This window comes from Stegodyphus dumicola, chromosome 2 (genome assembly GCF_044657685.1).
Source record: "Stegodyphus dumicola isolate Sdum_Otavi_A_Nest chromosome 2, ASM4465768v1".
Classification (NCBI taxonomy): domain Eukaryota; kingdom Metazoa; phylum Arthropoda; class Arachnida; order Araneae; family Eresidae; genus Stegodyphus; species Stegodyphus dumicola.
Window position 1 is genome coordinate 38,976,185 of NC_140769.1, and position 19,544 is coordinate 38,995,728.

The window sequence follows — 19,544 nt, forward strand, 5'->3', positions numbered from 1 at the left end:
TCATTGCTTCAACTTGCTTGGAGGACTTTATAAAGGAAAAGGTTTGTTATAATACATTGAGAAAATTCCGTGCAGCCAGGGCTTCCAATCATTGAAAACGAAATCGTTGCACACTAGCAGCTTTTTATGGCTTTTGCCATATGGTCAGTGATACACACGAAATGTAGATGACGGCATTTAGGAAAAGAAATACCTGTAAAATGCTTTTTTATTGAGAGTTATTTTTAATTACACGTATTATTGGATACGGTTTATACTACTCTTCATTCCTTCTCTATAGTTAATTAATCACTTTTGGCCATAAAATAATCTTACGGAATTCAGTTAAGTGATAAAAATGAGTAGGTTTCTTACCCGTTATACTTGCCATTACGCAACTAAAAATTGCAATTTAAGAGCTCGTTGCTTATGAATTAAAATAAGTATAACTGATATTCGCTATTCGAAAACAATAAACTTATTTCTAAATAATTTAAATACTTATATGTTTGTTGATAATACGTCTAACTGATATAAATTAAAATACATATAATTTAGAACATATTCGCTGATAATTCCTAAGAACAGTTTCATTTTGTTTGATTTTGTCTCATTTTATTGTTATTTATTTGTTGTTCATTTTGTTATAATTAATAAGAGACGCTTCTAGTTCTGTTAAGTGATATAAAATCATTTGTTTAATAATTTATAATTTCGCTGTTTTACAGTTTTTAATGTTTTCAATATTTTTATTATATTTTGGAATTTATAATGGTAAACTTTACTGAATTGTTATACTACAATCCAAAGTTCTTAGTCAGTTTTTTTAAAAGGTTTTGAACAGTAATAAGCAGGACAGGACTCACTGCGGATGAGTATTTGTCTGGGGATGATTGGAACAGTATGACTGTTAGGAGACATTTCATACGAGGTATTATAAGGTATTTCTCCTACCTTCTTAGCATGCCTTTGTGGTGTAGTGGTCAGCCCGCTCGGCGCATATTCGAGAGGTCCGTGGTTCGAGTCCTGGCAAGGGCATTGCTCATTTTTCATCTCTCCTGCTTCAAAATAATCTAATGTCTCTACAATATAAATTTTATAGTATACGATAAAAAATTTTTAAACTATAATTTACATATTTTATAGCAGACATTTTAAAAGAATATTTTAAATCTTTTGTTTATTCTTTTAAACAATATCAAATTAAAAACTAATTAACGACTTAAGAAAAAGAAAAAGATTCAAATTTTCTTTTGTTCATTGCTTTCGAAACATCAAACTTGTTAAACTCATACAAATTTCGAAAAAGTAGTTTACTTAACAAATGTACTAAATTTATGTATTTTACTTTTAGTAAAGCGAAGATTTTTTGGGGGAAAAGTAAACCGAAACAGAAAGGAATACGATTTTAGCTTTGTCCTTTTAAGTTAAAGTAATGATTCAGATTTTAAAATTTCTTAAATTCGTGTATGTTTCATTTAGATAATAGTAAATGAAAGTTTACTATTATCTAAATGAGTTTCATAGAAATTACGGAAATAGAAAGCACTGTTAAATTGCTTAAGTTCACGCCGGGAAATAATGTTATGAATCTTACTTCACGGCACCAATGTTATATCTTAAATTCATATAAAAATGTTAAATATGAAACTACTTGCCGTAAAAGGCAGTAATCGTATAGTGAAACGTGTACAGCATTTTTGCGTTGTGAAAAAAATGCATTCCGGGACCGCGCCGTGAGAGGATCGAAAACATAAAACATATACAAGATATAAAGGAAAAGTTCATATTAAATATATAAAGAAAACATACTGTAAGAGGTTCCAGATTAAATATCAGCTTATTCAATTACAACACAATAAGAAAAATCTTAACCTCATCTGAGAGTCTGTTCATTTAAATTCATAAAAAAACTTAAGGTTTGTCTGGTGATTTAAAAGAAAGGAAAGGGAAACAATTTAAGGCCTGAGAGTTAAATTTTAGATTTGACGTTGTTTTTTTTCTGCTAAGGACGTTTTTGAAAAGCTTGCCTAAAGTTCAAACACACCAAAAAAAATAAAACTTATCTTGAAGGGACATCTTGAAGCGGAGGACTCTTATCTTATCCCGCGTTGATGTCGGCCGGGCTCATCTTGACACTGGTTCTAAAAATGTAGACCCACTTCACTACTGTAGAACAGAAACAGGAGCACTGCTGCCCAGGACGGCTATCCGCTTGGTCCTGAAAGTCCTATGTCAACACGCAGGTAACTCGTTCAAATTTCGCCGGTCAGAAACGTTGTTGCTAGGAAATTACGGCTCGCCTGTTCTTACTCATCCCAAGAGCAAGCTTCACGGGTAACGTCCCAAGTAAGTTCCAGAGTAACATCCACAAGTCCAGCCAACCAGTAAGTGCGCGAGTCCAAAAGTAAGAGTGTCCAGAGTAAGTGTGTAAGAGAGTCTCGCCTCTTAACCAAAACGCGGCCGGGGAGCATATTTGCCGCTCCCCGCCGGAAAACACCTCTCGGAGTCACTTACATTTTGTCCAGCAAGCCCAAAAATCAGCGAGTCAGTCCGAGAGTCAGCCAAAAGTAAGTATCCAACTCAAATTTCCTTCTTGTCCTTCACCAAACGGGCTCCCACTATGGCTTCACTTATCGCCCCCTTAATTATGGCAAAATCTTCGTTTTCAACTCCAGAATGCGGAAAAAAGGGTGATCGCGCATGCGCGCCCTTCTTCACTTAGCCAACAACCGGACCCTCAATCGCCAAAAACCTGAATGACTTACATTGAAAAACAAGTAGCAACCTTTGACCTTTCCGTCACGTACTTTCCTCTCTTAAGGTCAACTAACAATGAAAATTCTTTCTCGAACATTCTAAAGCGCGCGAAATCATGACTTGGCGAAAATTGCCTCCCTTTCCCTGCTTCTTTCACAATGAATAAAAGTTTGTACAAGATTTACAAATAAAAGAAAATAAATAATATTCATTTATACTAAATAATATTTCCAGAAGCATCTGTTTCTCCCCAAAATTAAAGCCTTAAATTAAATAATTCAGAATCAAAATAAAATTTAAATTTCCATAAATCATAAAATCATTCACATAGTTTTTACAACGCTATCAGATAATTTCTCTACATAACAGCACAGGCTATTGTTGCATGAATATTAAGTGCAATTATTACAGAACTGATTTTGCCACCATTCACAATCTAGACCAAAAGGAATGAAGTTTTCTCTATACGTCCTCAATGTTATTCATGTAGGTATAAGTGTTTTAAATCATGTGGCAATTTATCTTATTGTGATCCACCTTCAGAAGGAATGAAAAGTAAAAATTAAATAGCTATTTCGAAAGAATAATGGTATTATGTTTTCATTTTCACCATTGGTTTCACTTTTGTGACTAAATTATGAATAATTATTTTATTTTTGAGCTTCCTGAAAAGGAATTTTTGTTTGAATTCGTCTCATTGTTCTCCGGAAACAAAGCAAGGACAAATCGTCATATATCTGTTACGAATTTTAATGTCTTCTAAGACAAAAAAATAAAACTTCCATTTTCTACCAAGCAAGAAATTCTTACTGAAAATAAGCAAATTCTGAGCTTTCCTTGTTACTGAGTAAACTCATGTACATTTAAATCATAATAATTAGCTGAGATAGATAAAAATGCATTAACCGGTATCACATAAGTTATATACGCAAAGTACTGAAGAACCTTTCGTAAAAAGAAATAATTAGGTTTGATAAATATTAATATTAATATCGCTAAGATGTCGGAAAAGCGAATCATTTTTAATCTGCGAAATAACATATGTATAAGTTACAATAAAAAAGTACCAATAAAGTGAAAATTGCTGTCATTCATAAATTTTCAGCCTTTCACGGACTGTCTTATTATGAATAAAACCTATATAATTATAATAAAATTGCCTGTAATTAATTAAATAAGCAACTTGATTATCAAATATTGTAGTAAGCACTTGTTGATTCATTAATTATTTATGAGGCAAGAAGAAATCATAACCACTTCTAACTACGTTTCATTGAAATAAAGGTGTGGTCTATATTTCTTCGTATCTAAATCTGAAGGTTTGCAGAATAAATGTCGGTTTCATTTAAGGAGCCAGTTTTTATAAAATATGAATATTTCGTTTAATTACGAGGGCTATCCAGAAAGTAGATTACGTTTTGGAATAAAAAAATAAACAAAGTATAGGAAACAAATTTTATTATATACAGATGAAAGCCACACTCAAATACTACTTTTCTACATAGTCACCATACAAATTAAGGCATTTATCGTAGCGATGTACGAGCTTGGAAATTCCTTCGTCGAAAAATTCGGCCGCCTGCGCCTTCAACCACTTCGTTACCTCTTCTTGCAGCTGTGCGTCGTCATCAAAACGCTGCATAGCCAGCCACTTCATCATTGCTGGGAATAGGTGGAAGTCGCTCGGTGCCAGGTCGGGACTGTACGGCGGATGAGGAAACAACTCCCACTTAAAAGATTCAAGAACTTTACGAGTGACATTTGCCGTGTGGGGCCGGGCGTTGTCGTGAATCAACAAGATCTTAGAGCTCAACATTCCTCTGCGCTTGTTTTGAATTGCTCTTCTGAGTTTTTGGAGAGTTTGGCAATACCTTTGAGAGTTTATTGTAGTGCCTCTTTCCAGGAAGTCCACCAAAATTACACCTTTTCTGTCCCAAAAAACAGTCGCCATCATCTTCCTTGCCGACATTGTTTGCATGCATTTCTTGGGTTTTTGGGGAGAACTTGTGTGCCCCCACTGCATTGATTGCAATTTCGTTTCACAGTTCACATGTTTCACCCATGTTTCGTCACCAGTAACGATGCGATCGAGTAAAGAGTCACCATCCTTATGGTAAGCGTCCAAAAAGTTCAACGCTGCAGCCATTCGCTGATTTTTGTGGTCCTCTGTCAAGATTTTTGGAATCCATCTTGCACAAAACTTGTGGTAACCAAGCTTTTTGCTGATGATTTCGTGCAACAAACTTCGCGAAATTTGTGGAAAACTCAAAGAAAGTTCCGTTATTGTGAAATTTCGATTTTCACGGACTTTAGCATCGACTTTTTCGAGAAGTTCGGCGGTCACTATGCTGGGTCTCCCACTTCGATCTTCGTCGTGAACATTGGTTCGGCCATTTTGAAATCTTATGACCCACTGACGCACTCCACCTTCAGTGATAATGTTGTCCCCATACACTTCACGAAGCTGCCGATAGATTTCTATCGGTTTACAGTTTTTTGCAGTCAGAAACCTTATTACTGAGCGCACCTCGCAGCTCGCGGGATTTTCAATTAACGCAGACATTTCAAACCGTCACAGTATCTGAACGGAGCACAGCACGAACCTCTCACTAGCACGGCTAGATGCAGACTGAGCTGCGCAACGCTCTGACCCCAAGATGGCCGCGCTAGCCCCGCCCCTAGCGGACACAGACGGAAACGTAATCTACTTCCTGGATGGCCCTCGTATAATAATACTCGATATTTTGAAACAAATGATTTTTCTCAAATAATATATGCGGGTTCTTCGCTAAAATGTAAAAAATAAGATATTTAAAACTTAGTGGTTCTTAAACTCAGTTTTATGCCAAAGAAATAGTATTTTTTTTACATTTAATGTTTTAGAAACCAGCTTTCTAATTTGATTTGAATTAGAGAAAAAGTAAGACAAATGTATCTTTTCGGTTTCCTTTATATTTGTATTATTTATTCAGCTCATAGCATAAACTTCTTTCATTTGTTGTATGATGGTCTGAAATGAAATTTTTTTTTCGCAGGAGAAGGTTCTTCCAGGTTTCGCATGGAAAGGTTCTTAAATTTCTCTGACACAGGTAGATCATCATCCTTCGTTCACGAGACGACTAAGACATTTATATTAAATAAAATAGTTTTAAATCTAGTAATTCCTAAACGTCTTGTCTTTTAGTGTACTTGAATGGGATTACCACCGTTTCACATACCGTACAAAAACTTTTACGTAACATGTGATCCACTATTCCTTTCGAAAAAAGCTCAAACACACATTTCTGAAGCCCAATATCCACAATCTTGCACTTAAGGCAAAAGGTGTTATTGATAATTTAACTAACTAACGAACGCTCGAAGAGTTGATTATTCAGTTCGAAGTGCGTTACAGAATGGACAGAATTTGATTGTCTGATTTAATGAAGAAATCAAATATCGAATTGATTATCCATCAATATGATATAATTTATAGCATCACTCAGCTCTAGAACTCACGCGCAAATTATCTATTCCAAGCAGCTTTAATTGTTATAAAACTTATTTTTTTAAAAATAATTTTGTATATATGTAGCGATTTTCTCATGTCATTGATTCTGACACCGATTCGGATCACAGGTTTTAGAAGATATCAGCTTTGAAACTAAATGGTTTAAATTCGATACCACATGAGTCGAATTCATTGCTTCCAAGAGGGTATATGAAACTTTCAGAAGATTTCTCTGAAGGACTTAAATTATGTGGATGAAACATTTCAAGAAAATATTAATAAGCAGGAATAATTTCCCGATTCCTGTGATATGTGTCATAACTGCCAAATAAAGCCGACAACTCCAGTCTTATCTCTTTTGTTCTTTAATATCATTATTAGAGGTAGACTGTAAGGATCTTAAGTTTTACTAACGTTTATTTTATTTTAAATATTTACTATCACTTCTTATTTTCTACTTCCGGCCAGAATTAAAAGCGTTAACTTATTTATGCAAAATTTGTCTGGCGAACGCCAAGTACTTACGTTGTGGCTTTTTGCCAAGCGAGGGAGAGGAAGGAGTTAGTCGAAGCAGGCCGCTTGCCTTAGAAGTTTTACTCGGTTGCTGTTTGCCTTCCAGGCCAGAGGTTTAATCCTCGTGATAATTTGAAACGTATTGTAGTGTTAACAGTTCTCTGTACTACATACGGCTTCCTGTTAATATAAGGCCAATCTTCCACGTTTATTATTCCAAAGTTAAGTTAGAGTTTAGTTATATTTTTATATTCTTACGTTCAGACCGCAAGTAATTGGTCTCTTTATTCCGAAGTACGGAAAATATTGTAAAGAGTGAAAAATAAAGGGTTTTGTATACCCTTCCTGTGTATCTTGTCTACTTCCCACAGTTATTGAACATAGCTTTAGTAAGCTCCCTGTTCCGAGTCAGGTCTGTGCATGTTCCCAAAGAAAGTAAGACGGAACATTGAACCTGATAAGACTACTTTAATATCATTATTAGAGGTTACTTCACCGTATCACCAGTTTTCAGACGGTATCGTGCAGCGATTCTACCTCCGAAGAATCTCCAAACAACCCATTCAAGTGCCATAATTACATTGAAATCTGCTTTTGTGCTGCTTGATCTACGCTCTTCGTTTTTAGAAAGAGATCTCCAGGGTACATGAGACGAAATGGCATATGGAATGATAATTCAGTTTCTCCGTGAGTTATTTCAGTCTCCTTCTGTCATAAATGAACTGTCGTCCATCCTTTAGAATTTATAGGAGATCTGATTTGCTTTATTACATTTATTCTATAAATGTAATAAAGCAAATTAGAAGTTCTCAGCCATCAATACTGCACGCGGAAGCGTTAAAAGATCGATGTCTTAATTGGTGAACACTGGTGAAGAACACTAGGACGTTAGAATGCTGAACACTCGCAAATTAACTATGGATTTGCACTGAGCTTTGAATACCATAAATTTTCTGTGAACTCAGTACCTATGCATCAAGTACATAAAATCAGTGCCAAACCCTTGACTTCCGAAGCGGAAAAACTAGTTTTGTGAAAGAAAGAAGCTATCGGAATCACTTAATAAGTATGTAATAATATGGAGGAGCTATATTGTAAAGTAATTGATTAAATTTTTTGAAATTCCTATAAATAATTGTAAAGTTTGTCTTTTTATGTTTTAATTCACTGATTTACCATCATAGCTTTCTCAGGGTTCGATAATTTCTGAATAAAAATTTTCTGTAACATCAAAGATGTCCGTAATAAAACAATTCAATTGGATTTTCAAAAATAAGGATTGTATTTGTTGCTTGGCTTAAAAGCTCTCAATCCGTACATAATAATTTATGTTAAATCCTCGTGCTATTAACTCCAAATATTTTATTCAATGGATTAATTTAAGAAAGACTTCAGATCACAGTTTTTAGAAGATATCAGCCTTAAAACTAAATGCTTTAAATGTGATACCACATGAATCGAATTCATTGCTTTCAAGAAGTTATACGAAACTTTCAGAAGGTTTCTCTGAAGGACTTAAATTAAGTGGATGAAAAATTTCAAGAAAATATTAATACGGAGGAATAATTTCTAGAAAACGTGAACAAAGTTACCAGTACTTCTTGAGCTTGGTAAAAAGTTGCATCACCTGATACTCATGGAAAGACTATTCTCTGGATGTTGTCTTATTGTATATAGTTTTTCTCTTGAGATTATTTATTTCCCCATCTAGGAATTTCAGTGTTAAAAGTTCAATATTGGGTGCTAAGATTAGTTTCTAAATATTGTATATTGGTGGCATAAATCATTTTCATTGCTCCTAATTGAATAGTAATTGTTATTTTAATATCAGTGTATCTACAAACATTAAACACAAAAAAGTGTGCTACAGTTAAATGAATTTCGGTTGGAGGCAAGCGTATTAATTTTTTATTAAAGGTAATTGGTCAAAAATCAGTCGAAACAAGTTGCTCTGTTTCATGACACTGAACCAAACGTGAAACAATAATAAAAATTCTATTATGTGAGACCACGCGGTCCAGCCAGAAGAAGTCATTTTCATCAATATAAAGGAACAAACCGTCAATAATAGGGATCTGGCAAGCAATATACATAAATATAGAGTCTAGTTTGGTAAAAACGTTAGATCTCATCTACGCGCATATTCGTAGAAATACGTCAATGTTTTACTCAAATAAAATGTGTTATTTTTCGAAACAGAGTATTTATTCTTTCAGCAATCCTCTTGCATGTTTCGTTCAAATAAAATGTTTCGAGAGGTCCGTGGTTCGAGTCCCGGCCAGGGCGCTGCTAATTTTTCATGTCTCCTGCTTCCAAAAAATCCTAATGTCTCTACAGTGGCGACCGAACTAAAAGGGTGGTGAATGATGATTCTTCACACCCAGGATTTGGCGATTGTGTCCCCTAAACCCCATTCTTCCCTTAAAAGGGCGAGTATATAAGGTATTTCTCCCGTCTTCTAGCACGCCTTCGTGGTGTAATGGTCAGCACACATGGCACGTATTCTAGAGGTCCGTGATTCGAGACCCGGCGAGGGTGTTGCTCATTTTTCATGTCTCCTGCTTCCAAAAAATCCTAAAGTCTCTACAGTACAACTAAATTAATTTTTTTTATGAGAATGGAAGAAATTTTAATAATTATTTTACAAAACAGCACAATAAAATTGTCTTTCTTGATATCAGAATAAATAATAATTCTCATCTTCATCCTGAAGTATTGAAAAGATTACTAATTTAAAATCTAATTTACTGTGTATTCTCTAGAAGTGTTTGCTTGTTTGTTTGTGGAGACCACTCATCTAACCACAAATGGTCCTGTGGTTTAATTAGGCTGTCCCAATAATAAGTACAAGCACAACACACGCACTAAAGTTAAATTCCCACAGTTGACTGATTATTATTGATATAATTCATAACTTTCATGATAGACTGATCTCTAGGAGCGTACTAAACTCGGATATTATTAGGTAAAATCTAACACCTTTAGAAATTTGCATCGTTCAAGATTTTAACTCTAATTTGTCATCTAATTTATAACTGTGCATTAAATTCTAATATAATTAAAAGTAAGTAAAACTGAATATGTAGGAATTTTGCTTCAGTCATAGACAAATTTGTTCACGGTAACAAAAGCACACATAATTAAAAAAATTATACATTTTTTTTTTTTTTTTTTATTTTGAATATAAACTTTTATTCATTTTCTAAGAAGGCATCATTTTATTGCAGAAGTTTGATAGTTTACTGTTTAATCACTACTCCATACAAGATATTTCTTGACTTAAAAAAATCAACAAAATCTAAAGAATTCTATAATTTAAAATTCATTAACATACCGTTTTGTACACCCGCAAGTACTAAGAACTTTAAGAGTTGTTTTCACATTTTCAATTGTTGCAATGAAAATCTGCACACAAACAAAAAATTGCTTCTTATTGCTTGCTTGTGTTCAAGTGCCGAATTCTTAATACAAGTATATAATGCTTCCCAATAAAATTTATTGCTTTTTTATCATTAAATAACATAAGTTACGTATATGATGGTTAAAAAATCAACAATGAAACAAAATGCATAGTTATTTGATGAAAATGGTGAAAATATTAACAAAATGAGCATTTATAGGCTACAGTCACGCAACAATGTACACCATTAACTTTGCACAGAATTCAGAGTATTTCCAAAAACCAAGAAATTGCCAAAACAAATCCATTCCATTTCTCTGTTATGCATACAAATGAATTTAATGTGAAATAAAAATTTATTTATAATTCATATCATAAAATTAAGTACTACAAAATGATTCATAGTTCTTTAGAATTTGCACATCAGTATATTTAACATTTTAGCGAAGCAAGAATCAACAAATCCATTCCATTTCTCTGTTATGCATACAAATGAATTTAATGTGAAATAAAAATTTATTTATAATTCATATCATAAAATTAAGTACTACAAAATGATTCATAGTTCTTAGAATTTGCACATCAGTATATTTAACATTTTAGCGAAGCAAGAATCATTTAAAATGAATTTATTGACATAATTGTGAACAAATACTTAAAAGTTCTCATGTTTAATTTGTCTCATGTTTAATTTCTCATGTTAGCAAGAATCATTTAAAATGAATTTATTGACATAATTGTGAACAAATACTTAAAAGTTCTCATGTTTAATTTGAAGAATTTAAAAGATTGAACATTGAATTTAAAGGATTAAACAGATTGAAAGAACATTTAAAAGATTGAATAATTAAAACATAGAACATAATGACAATAGCTGTATCGCAAATGTTTGAACATTGAAACTGCTTCATACCTGTATATCAAGCTGTCATAAAGCTTATGCCAAGAATTCCAGATGGGATTCTCTGAAGAATATTAAAACTAATTCCTCATAGGTCTCCTCTAAAATTGAATATTTTTATCAATTTATTCTCAAGATTCGGATCTTATATTATTCTTTATCATTCTGTTAGAGATCAAGTCCCATCTGGTGAAGTTAATTGTAACTAAAAAGCGCACTAAAATGTTTTAAAAAAAGTAATTTAATGATTTTTTTTTATATTAATTGGATACAATACACAACAAAACAGTTTATCTAATAGTTACTGATTTAAGTTACTGATTTTAGTCCTGATAATTTTCCTCGTAAAAAATAAGACAAAAATACAAAAATCAAATAAAAATATTGAGACATAAATGACATAATTGCCTATAAATTTGCAAAAAACAAGGAACTTCAGTTTAATTTTTGAGTCAATATGTTACAAGTGCTCATTAATGAAGAGTAGAAAGCACAGTATTCATCATCAAGCGGCAGTATTAGTAATTATATCTGTTTCTGAAACTGGTATAACATGATCTTCTGGTCTAACTACGGTAGCTTTGAGGTAGATTTCTTTCGAATGAAACCAACTGTAAGTGTTGTCGAAGGTCAGGATATCTGTAATACATAAATATTATTTCATAATATAAGATCTGTATTATCAAGATATGTTGCGTATGTTAAGATTTCATTTGTTTCTGAAATAAAATTTTAGATTGACATAAATTATGCTCAATTGTACGATTTAATTAGCAAACTCCCAATAAATTAGCCAATTCCCAATTTAATTAGCAAACCCCCAATGTATAAAGAATTGCAGAAAGACATTAAATTCTATAATAAACGAAAAACGTCCTTACGGTTGCAAAACAGCCGTTGAGCATTTTTCAACTATTTATTTTCAAATCATCTGGTTACGTAATTATAATAATAATAATATTTGAATATTTGCTTTACTTCCTTGTACAAAATAAAGGAAGTATTGTAATCGCGAAAAATTTCGGGTACCACATTTCAACAGAAATATTCGTTTTGAACGCTCCCAAACCCCTTTTCATGTTTCGTGACGTCTGTATATACGGACAGAATAAAGGACAATTTTTTCCATCAAAAGGAATTTTTGTGACTTACGTATGTATGCATACCTAGCAAAACTCAAAATGATAAGCCATAGAACGTTGAAAGTTTTTACATGGGACTGTGGTAACATCTAGTTGTGTACCTCGTTTTTTAATTGCAATCAGTAAAACCAAACATATATATATGAACGCCACCTTACTCTGCTTAAATGTTCGTATCCGCACTTTATTTCCGCAACTGTTGCTCGTAGTCATATTCTACCAATTACAGAAGTGTTTTAAATGAAGAAAATTTTCATATTTTGGCAATGTTGAATTTCAAGGAACATTTCATTTTATAATAACAAAAGTATATAAATTTATAATAACGAAAGCTACCTTTTAATGCGGTCTCCCAACTTCTATATTTATATCGGGTTTTAACGAAAGTTTCCCGCCACTGCAAATATCGTCTGCACAAAATAGTTCGCGCTGGGGAGTTTAATCATGTTTTCTCAAATGAATTTTGAAATGTAAAAGAAAGAGACTTGCTTTATAACATTGTGTTGTGCAATTTGTAAAGCAATATCGTTATCATTAAGTGCAAGAAGTCAGAAATGGAACTATCACGTTACCAAATTAGAACCGTTATTTACTTCTAGTTCTGTCCCAGAAAGTCAACAAAAATGTGTACAGTTTTAGGGACTGATGTCGTATCATGTGACACTGTGAAGGTTTGGTACCAAAAGTCAAAAACATGGACTATGACATTCAAGAAGCACTGCGCTCTGGCCGGCCTGCTGATGATGGACTCAACTGCGACAGCTTGTGGAAGAAGATCAACCACTCGAGAGCTTGCTAAGGAGTTATATCTTAGTCCTATGTTCACTAGTCACCTGCGCATCTCATAAAACTGACGTACAAGTTCAGTTGTTGGGTGCGGCATAAGCTGACTCAAGCAGATAAAGACAAACTTGTTCAGGCCTGCACGAATCTGCTCGATCATCAACGCAAGAACAAAATTTTGGACCAGATCGTCACTTGTGATGAAAAGTGGATTTACTTGAACAACAGACGGAAAAAAGGCACTGGTCTGCGCCCAATGAGCCCGTTCGCAGCGTCACAAAGCGCAGTTTAACTAACAAAATGATCATGTTTTGTATCCAGTGGAATTGCCGTGGTATTATCCACAAAGAGTATCTGGAAAAGGGTAAAGCCTCGACAGTAAGGTGTTCAGCGAGATGCCAGTGCGTGTTGAGGCTGCTATCAAGAGAAAACGTCGAACTGAGTTCCGGTGCAAAAAGGAAATGTTCTGTCAAGGTAATATAAGACCACATGTGTTTGTATTCACCATCTGGACTCTGTAACAGCTCGAATGGCTTTTTCTCACGTCTGCAGCTACATCTTGCACAGAACGTCCATTCAGCACAGGACGTCCGAAATGAGGTTTACCTGTTTTTGGACACGCGGCCACCAAGTTCCTGGCCGAGGACTATGAAACACTACTAAAACGGTAGCAGAAAATCATAGATACGGGTGGTGACTAACTATCCGCACTAAAGGTACTACTTTCATGATTTTTTTTTCTAACTGTATTAAGAACGTTTATTGGCGGAAAATGTTCGTTACAACCAGATATTTGAGAACGTTTTATACTCTTAGAAAAAAATGATATTAAAAGATGTTTGACTCTCGTAAGGCCAAAAACTGACGGTTATATTTAATTTCAAAATTCGAAATTTTTGATGCGATTTTTTTTTCTTGAAAGATCGGTTTATTTAGTTAGAACAATTCGAGGAAATTAGTTTAAATGAAATGCAGCTAAAATGTGTATAATTTAGTAGGCCGCACAAGGAGGTTATACAGCGTGCACGTCAGATTATTTACTTTCGAATCACTTAACTTTTCACAGGATAAAAGTTCAGCTTACTCTTTTTTTTTTTTTTTTCATAAGTAGGCTTTAAATATGATAGCTTTTCTGTTTCGTGGGGTAGAAACCATGACATTAGCTCTGACGTTTCAATATTGTAGCTGTTGGATACTAGAACATATTTTTGCATGCGTACGGGTTCGTTACAAATTGAATGCACAAGTCCGATGAAAAATGAACAAAATTTATTATTATCACAACAAACATGCTTAAATTTCCTAAGATATTCGTATTGCAATAGCTCACAGTAGTTATCTTTTAACTACTCGAACGTTCAAAAGAACTTCACAAACAGCTAGAGAAATTCAAAACAGCTAGAGAAAGCTAATCCGCGAATCCGCTTCAGTCAACAAGAGCAGTTTTTTAAACAAACTCTTAAAGCAACAACTAACGAATTGAGAGGTTTTTCATGCCGCTTTTTACTTCCTTGTAAGAAGTAAAAAGGAAATATTGTAATCGCGAAAAGTTTCAGGCAGCATATTTCAACGAAAATATCAATTTTGACTGCTATCGAATGCAATTTAACGATGTTTTTGCGTGATATCGGTACGCAAGGACAGAATAAAAGACTCTTTTTCTTCAAAAAAATTATAAAACTGCTTTAAAATGAATTCTGGGGAGAATTTTTCGTGGTTTCTGTACGAACGTATGTACGTACGTACGTACGTATCTCGCATAACTCAAAAACGAGTAGCATCAGAATGTTGAAATTTTGTATATAAGTCTGCTATAACATGTAGATGTGCACCTCGTATTCTGGTTGCAATCGGCCGCAGCAAACGTATATTAATATATTTATATAAATATCCCCTCTGTTACCCGGCTAAGTAATCTCTTTCTTTACTCTTATATGTTTGTAAATTGTACATTTTTTGCTTTAAAAATGATTGAATTATGTTGTTCTTATCTTCCGGTTAAGGTTTTTATGCCTTTAGTAAATCTCTATGCAATATTTTTAGAATTATCAACAATTTTAAAGTTGTTTAAGTGCCGATAGCGGTCAAAATGGATATTTTCGTTGAAATATGCTGCCTGAAACTTTTCGCGATTACAATACTTCCTTTTTACTTCGTACAAGGAAGTAATAATACGTTTTATTATGCATAAATTCCGTGTTTTAAATATTATTTATGGCTTCTAAATATTAAAAATCAATTTAATTTTGCATTTTTATTTAAATAAAAATTTTATTGTTTACAATATTCTATGAAATTTTATGTTGTGGATGATGTAATCAATGACGTCACCTTACTTTAAAAGTAATTAGTTTTAATATATATAAATTTAATCTAACGTCTTAAACATTATTTATGGCTGTTAAATATTAAAATAAAATTTAATTTTGCATTTTTTTAAATGATTTTTATTATGTGTGATTATTTAAATAATTTTAATTCTAGGCGTGATGTAATAAGCTCTTTGATTGGTTATAGAATATTTGTGCATTAACGAGCTGTAATCAGCTCCCTGATTGGCTACTGAAAATTTGTGCATTACCGCGCTATTTTAAAATTTAATTCATATCTTCGAATTCTTTCAAGATGTCTGTTTCAAGGATGAATGTTGTTATTGGTAAATACCAAGAATTATTGGTATCGGAATCAAAAAATTGTCCTTTATACTTCAGGGAGGGGCGGTTAAAGGATCTTAGTCTTAAATACAATACCTATTATTGGAGGTGTTTTTTTTTTTTTTTTTTTTGTTTGTTTGTTTGTTTGTTTGTTTGTTATTTTTAATCTTCATGATCCATTAATTTGGCTCTAAATTGCCTTATCTATTTATATTTTTTTGTTTTTTTTTTAATTTTTTTATTCCTGCCTTTGATGTTACATTTTTCAAATTTTTTTCATCGATATCTAAATTATGATTCCGATTTTTTGTGATACTTCTCAATAAACGACAGGTTAAAAGACTCAAAAAACTGTAAGTACATATTTTTCTTTTATTTTATAATTGTATACTTCAACTTTTGCTAAAACATTAATACACTATTTTCAAAAATTGCTGAGATAATTATTGTCACATATGTTTTAATGTTAATTATATTCTATATAACGTATTTTAAAGTATTTGAATTTAGTAATATTTTAATTCTTTTAAATGTTAGTATAATGTTTTTAATTCGATATTCAATTTGAGTAATATTGTAATCTAATTAAAAGTTGGCACAATGTTTTTATAGCGGTGTTTTTATTCTCTTCTTTGCTATATGAAAGTAATAATAACGTTACTTTACTATTTTATTATTATTTATTTGCACTTGCCTGCCATCTTAAAAAACGACATTTTCAACAAAAAATTAATCCATTACTTTTAACGATATTTATTTTTTTTAAGTTTCGAATACTTAACTATGCGTAAAAACAGCGTTTTTCAAGATGGCTGACGATTGTAAAAACCGCGCCAACGAAAATCGCCAAAAATCGGTGCAACCGTCTACCAAAGTAGCACCAACTATTCTTTGGTGACATAGTCCTGATGTTAATTTTGATTTTTAAAAACATCTTTGGCGTCATTAGTGTTCTATCAAGTATAAACAGGTTACGCATAAGATCTGTTTTCTTATTAATTATTGAGCTTTTTTAACGTCAAACTTCAACAAGTTTGTATGTACTGAACTTGGTCATTGTACAACGTAAAATTTATTTTAAAATGTAACTTAAATTTGTCGCAATAATTAGCGAAATTCCATAAAGTATTATTATGAGGACTTAATTTCAAAAATTAGGAGAGCCGGAGCCCTATGCAAGATTATCAGGAAAGGTAATCGAAATTAAATTAATAAAACAATAAATACAAAGTTATGTAAAATGTAAAAATTTATTATATGGATGACAAACAGTTAAATAAATTAATTAAAATACAGGGATTCATATTATTTGAGGCTCTAGGGCGGAAATACTATTCTACTAAATACTGAAAAGTACGGAAACCGTACTTTAGATAAATATAAGCCCTTTTAAATTAAAAGAATATGACTCAGCTACCTGTAAAAAAGCGCGTTTCTAAGAATATCAATACAAATCCAAATTAACATTCATTTCGGTCTAGTTATATTTTTATTGCTGACACCTGTCTATTTTCAATGCAATTATCTATTCACAAATAAGTTCACATGAAACTGATGCTATATAAAATATAATTATCTAATTTTATCTAATTTCGAGCTAAAACCTTAGCGGGAAGTCAGGAAGAAACCACCTCTTTAAAAGGAATCACAATAGTTTTACTAAAGGGATCAAGTTACAAAACATGGGCTCTACTTTTCCTTTTTCAGTGATAAATATTTATTAAATAAGCAAAGTAACTTAATCCTACATTCAGACATATAATGCGCACTTTTAATACAAAATATCAAAGACAAATTTGCGGGTGCGTGTTTTACGCCAGATATAAAAATGGTAAATTTTAAAATCAGGAAAGGATGAGATAAAAAATATATACAATAAAAAAGATAAAAATTATGTATATATAAATATATTAGATTTGTACATGTATTTAAATGCTTTTTATTTAAAGAAATAACATATCTTATGAACTTAAAATTTTCATTATCGGATAGCATTAAAAGTTCGTCATATTCGTTCATTATATCGTCAAGCAAATCATCGAATTTTGTTTCATCTTCACCATGACTGTTACTCTAATCCTTAAGCAAATAATCATCTTCCATTCCATATAGACTCTTAGATATACAACTGTTTAAAATTGACTTTTGAATTTTGTCGAGTTTAATTTCAAGCCATACTTTTGTTATCAACTCTTAAACTCTTTTCTAGACTGGCATGATGCATTTGGCCTCCGCTTATTTTTTCACATTCTATCATCTACGTTGTTTTATCGCTATCCTACTGTCGTTTTATATTTTCTTTGAATGGTTTATTGACAAACGACATCTAAAGGCTTAACTAATGGCGTTTTAAACGCCATTCAACAATTTCTAACGTCTTTCAACAATTTCTTTGTATTATCTATTATATGGGATCTGAATATGTTCCAAACTAAAAGACATTCTAGATTCCAGCGGCCGAGCGGTAAAGTCGCTCAACACTGGTAGTTCGGTTCGAGGTTCGAATCCCGCGAACGGGCTGACTGCATGGGTGTTTTCCTGGTTTTCCTCATGTGTAAGGTGTATACGAGCCAGTTTCACTTAAAAGGTCCTCCACGAAGGCATCCCTCCCCTTAGGCAGATAGCCCTTGATCCTTTGCCGTAATTAAATAACCTAACCTAACCTAACCTAACCATTCTGGATTCATTAAGGCAACAGGACGCTTTTGTCAAACAGGTCTTATCCACAGTTTTACAAGTTTTTCATCCATTCATCCTTTCTCCTGAACATGAATGAAAATAACCTTGTAGGAAATTATATTTTGGTACCGTCTTTCTTTTAAAAATAACCATCGGTTTGAATTTTGTACAGTTTGCTAAGCAGGGAAACACTACGGTGAGATGAGTTGTTGTTTATGTGACTTGTTGTTTTTATGTGAGTTTTTGTTCCTTTTACACGAATTGCTTTATTTCCTATCATATCAGACATTACTGGAGTTTCATCGTGTTTCAATTATATCGTGTCTTAAATCGACTGTACCAACTCAAAGCTGCTTTAAAATTTTCACTTTCTTTTGCATGCTTTTTGCCTACTTTAAGGCAAATAAAAGTATTATTTTCCTTGTTATACTTATTCTACTCTAGCGATTATCTAGGACCCAGTTCGCAAAACTTTATTTTAGGATAGACCATTTTGTTACTTCTTTACACAAAGCACATTTATTCTTTGGCATATTAATTACCTTGATTTCATTTTTCTTCCACTCTCGTATGGCCGTTCACCAACACCAAATAGCCTTGCTGCAACACGATTTCTATTTTGTTTCACAAATTTAATGACTTTGAATTTAAAATCATCACTCTGTTTGTTTCATTTGGCAGAAACCATATTTGCTACTAAAGAAACTCTAGATCAACTTTAAAGTAAATACGAGTTACTAAACTCTTTGTTGTTCAATTCAAAATTACGGCTTCTAATGATTATACAAAAAGAAAGGATCTGACTATTAATTCCGTGAGTTCATTCTGGTGGGAAAGGCATTCATACCTCAAATTATGTCCACTTTCCTTGAAATATTCTAATAATATGCTTTTCCATACCTGCAACGAACACAGCACCTTACAGGTGACAGTGCGAATTAGCTCACTTCTGGCCCTGGTTTTGATGGAGATCACCACGAGGGGGGGCAGGTCCAAGGATATCCCACCCCTATCCCCCTTCACCAAACCACACACAAAAAAGAGGGCCTTCGGCTCGCTAAATATTTAGGGTGCCGTTAAGTCGAACCGACACTATACATTTACAAACATCCATGCCTTCTTTGGGATTCAAACTCGGGCGGCGCGACAGTCATTGACGCTAACCAAAATACCGGTTGGTCTGTGGAAATTCGGGTATCATATTTCAACAAAAATATCGATTTTGATCGCTATCCAACGCAAT

The 19,544-nt window shown here is 32.9% G+C and overlaps 1 protein-coding gene across 2 annotated transcripts in view; it reads right to left on the reverse strand.

Moving 5' to 3' along the window:
* Positions 1-10,218: 10,218 nt before the first annotated feature.
* LOC118196693 (SEC14-like protein 2) overlaps positions 10,219-19,544 on the reverse strand; it is a 105,136-nt gene continuing 95,810 nt past the window's right edge. For both annotated transcript variants that reach the window (XM_085810612.1, XM_085810613.1), the window contains one exon: positions 10,219-11,682. In XM_085810612.1, coding sequence (XP_085666738.1) covers positions 11,549-11,682 — 134 coding nt within the window. In that variant the 3' untranslated portion in view covers positions 10,219-11,548. The remainder of the gene's footprint in view (positions 11,683-19,544) is intronic.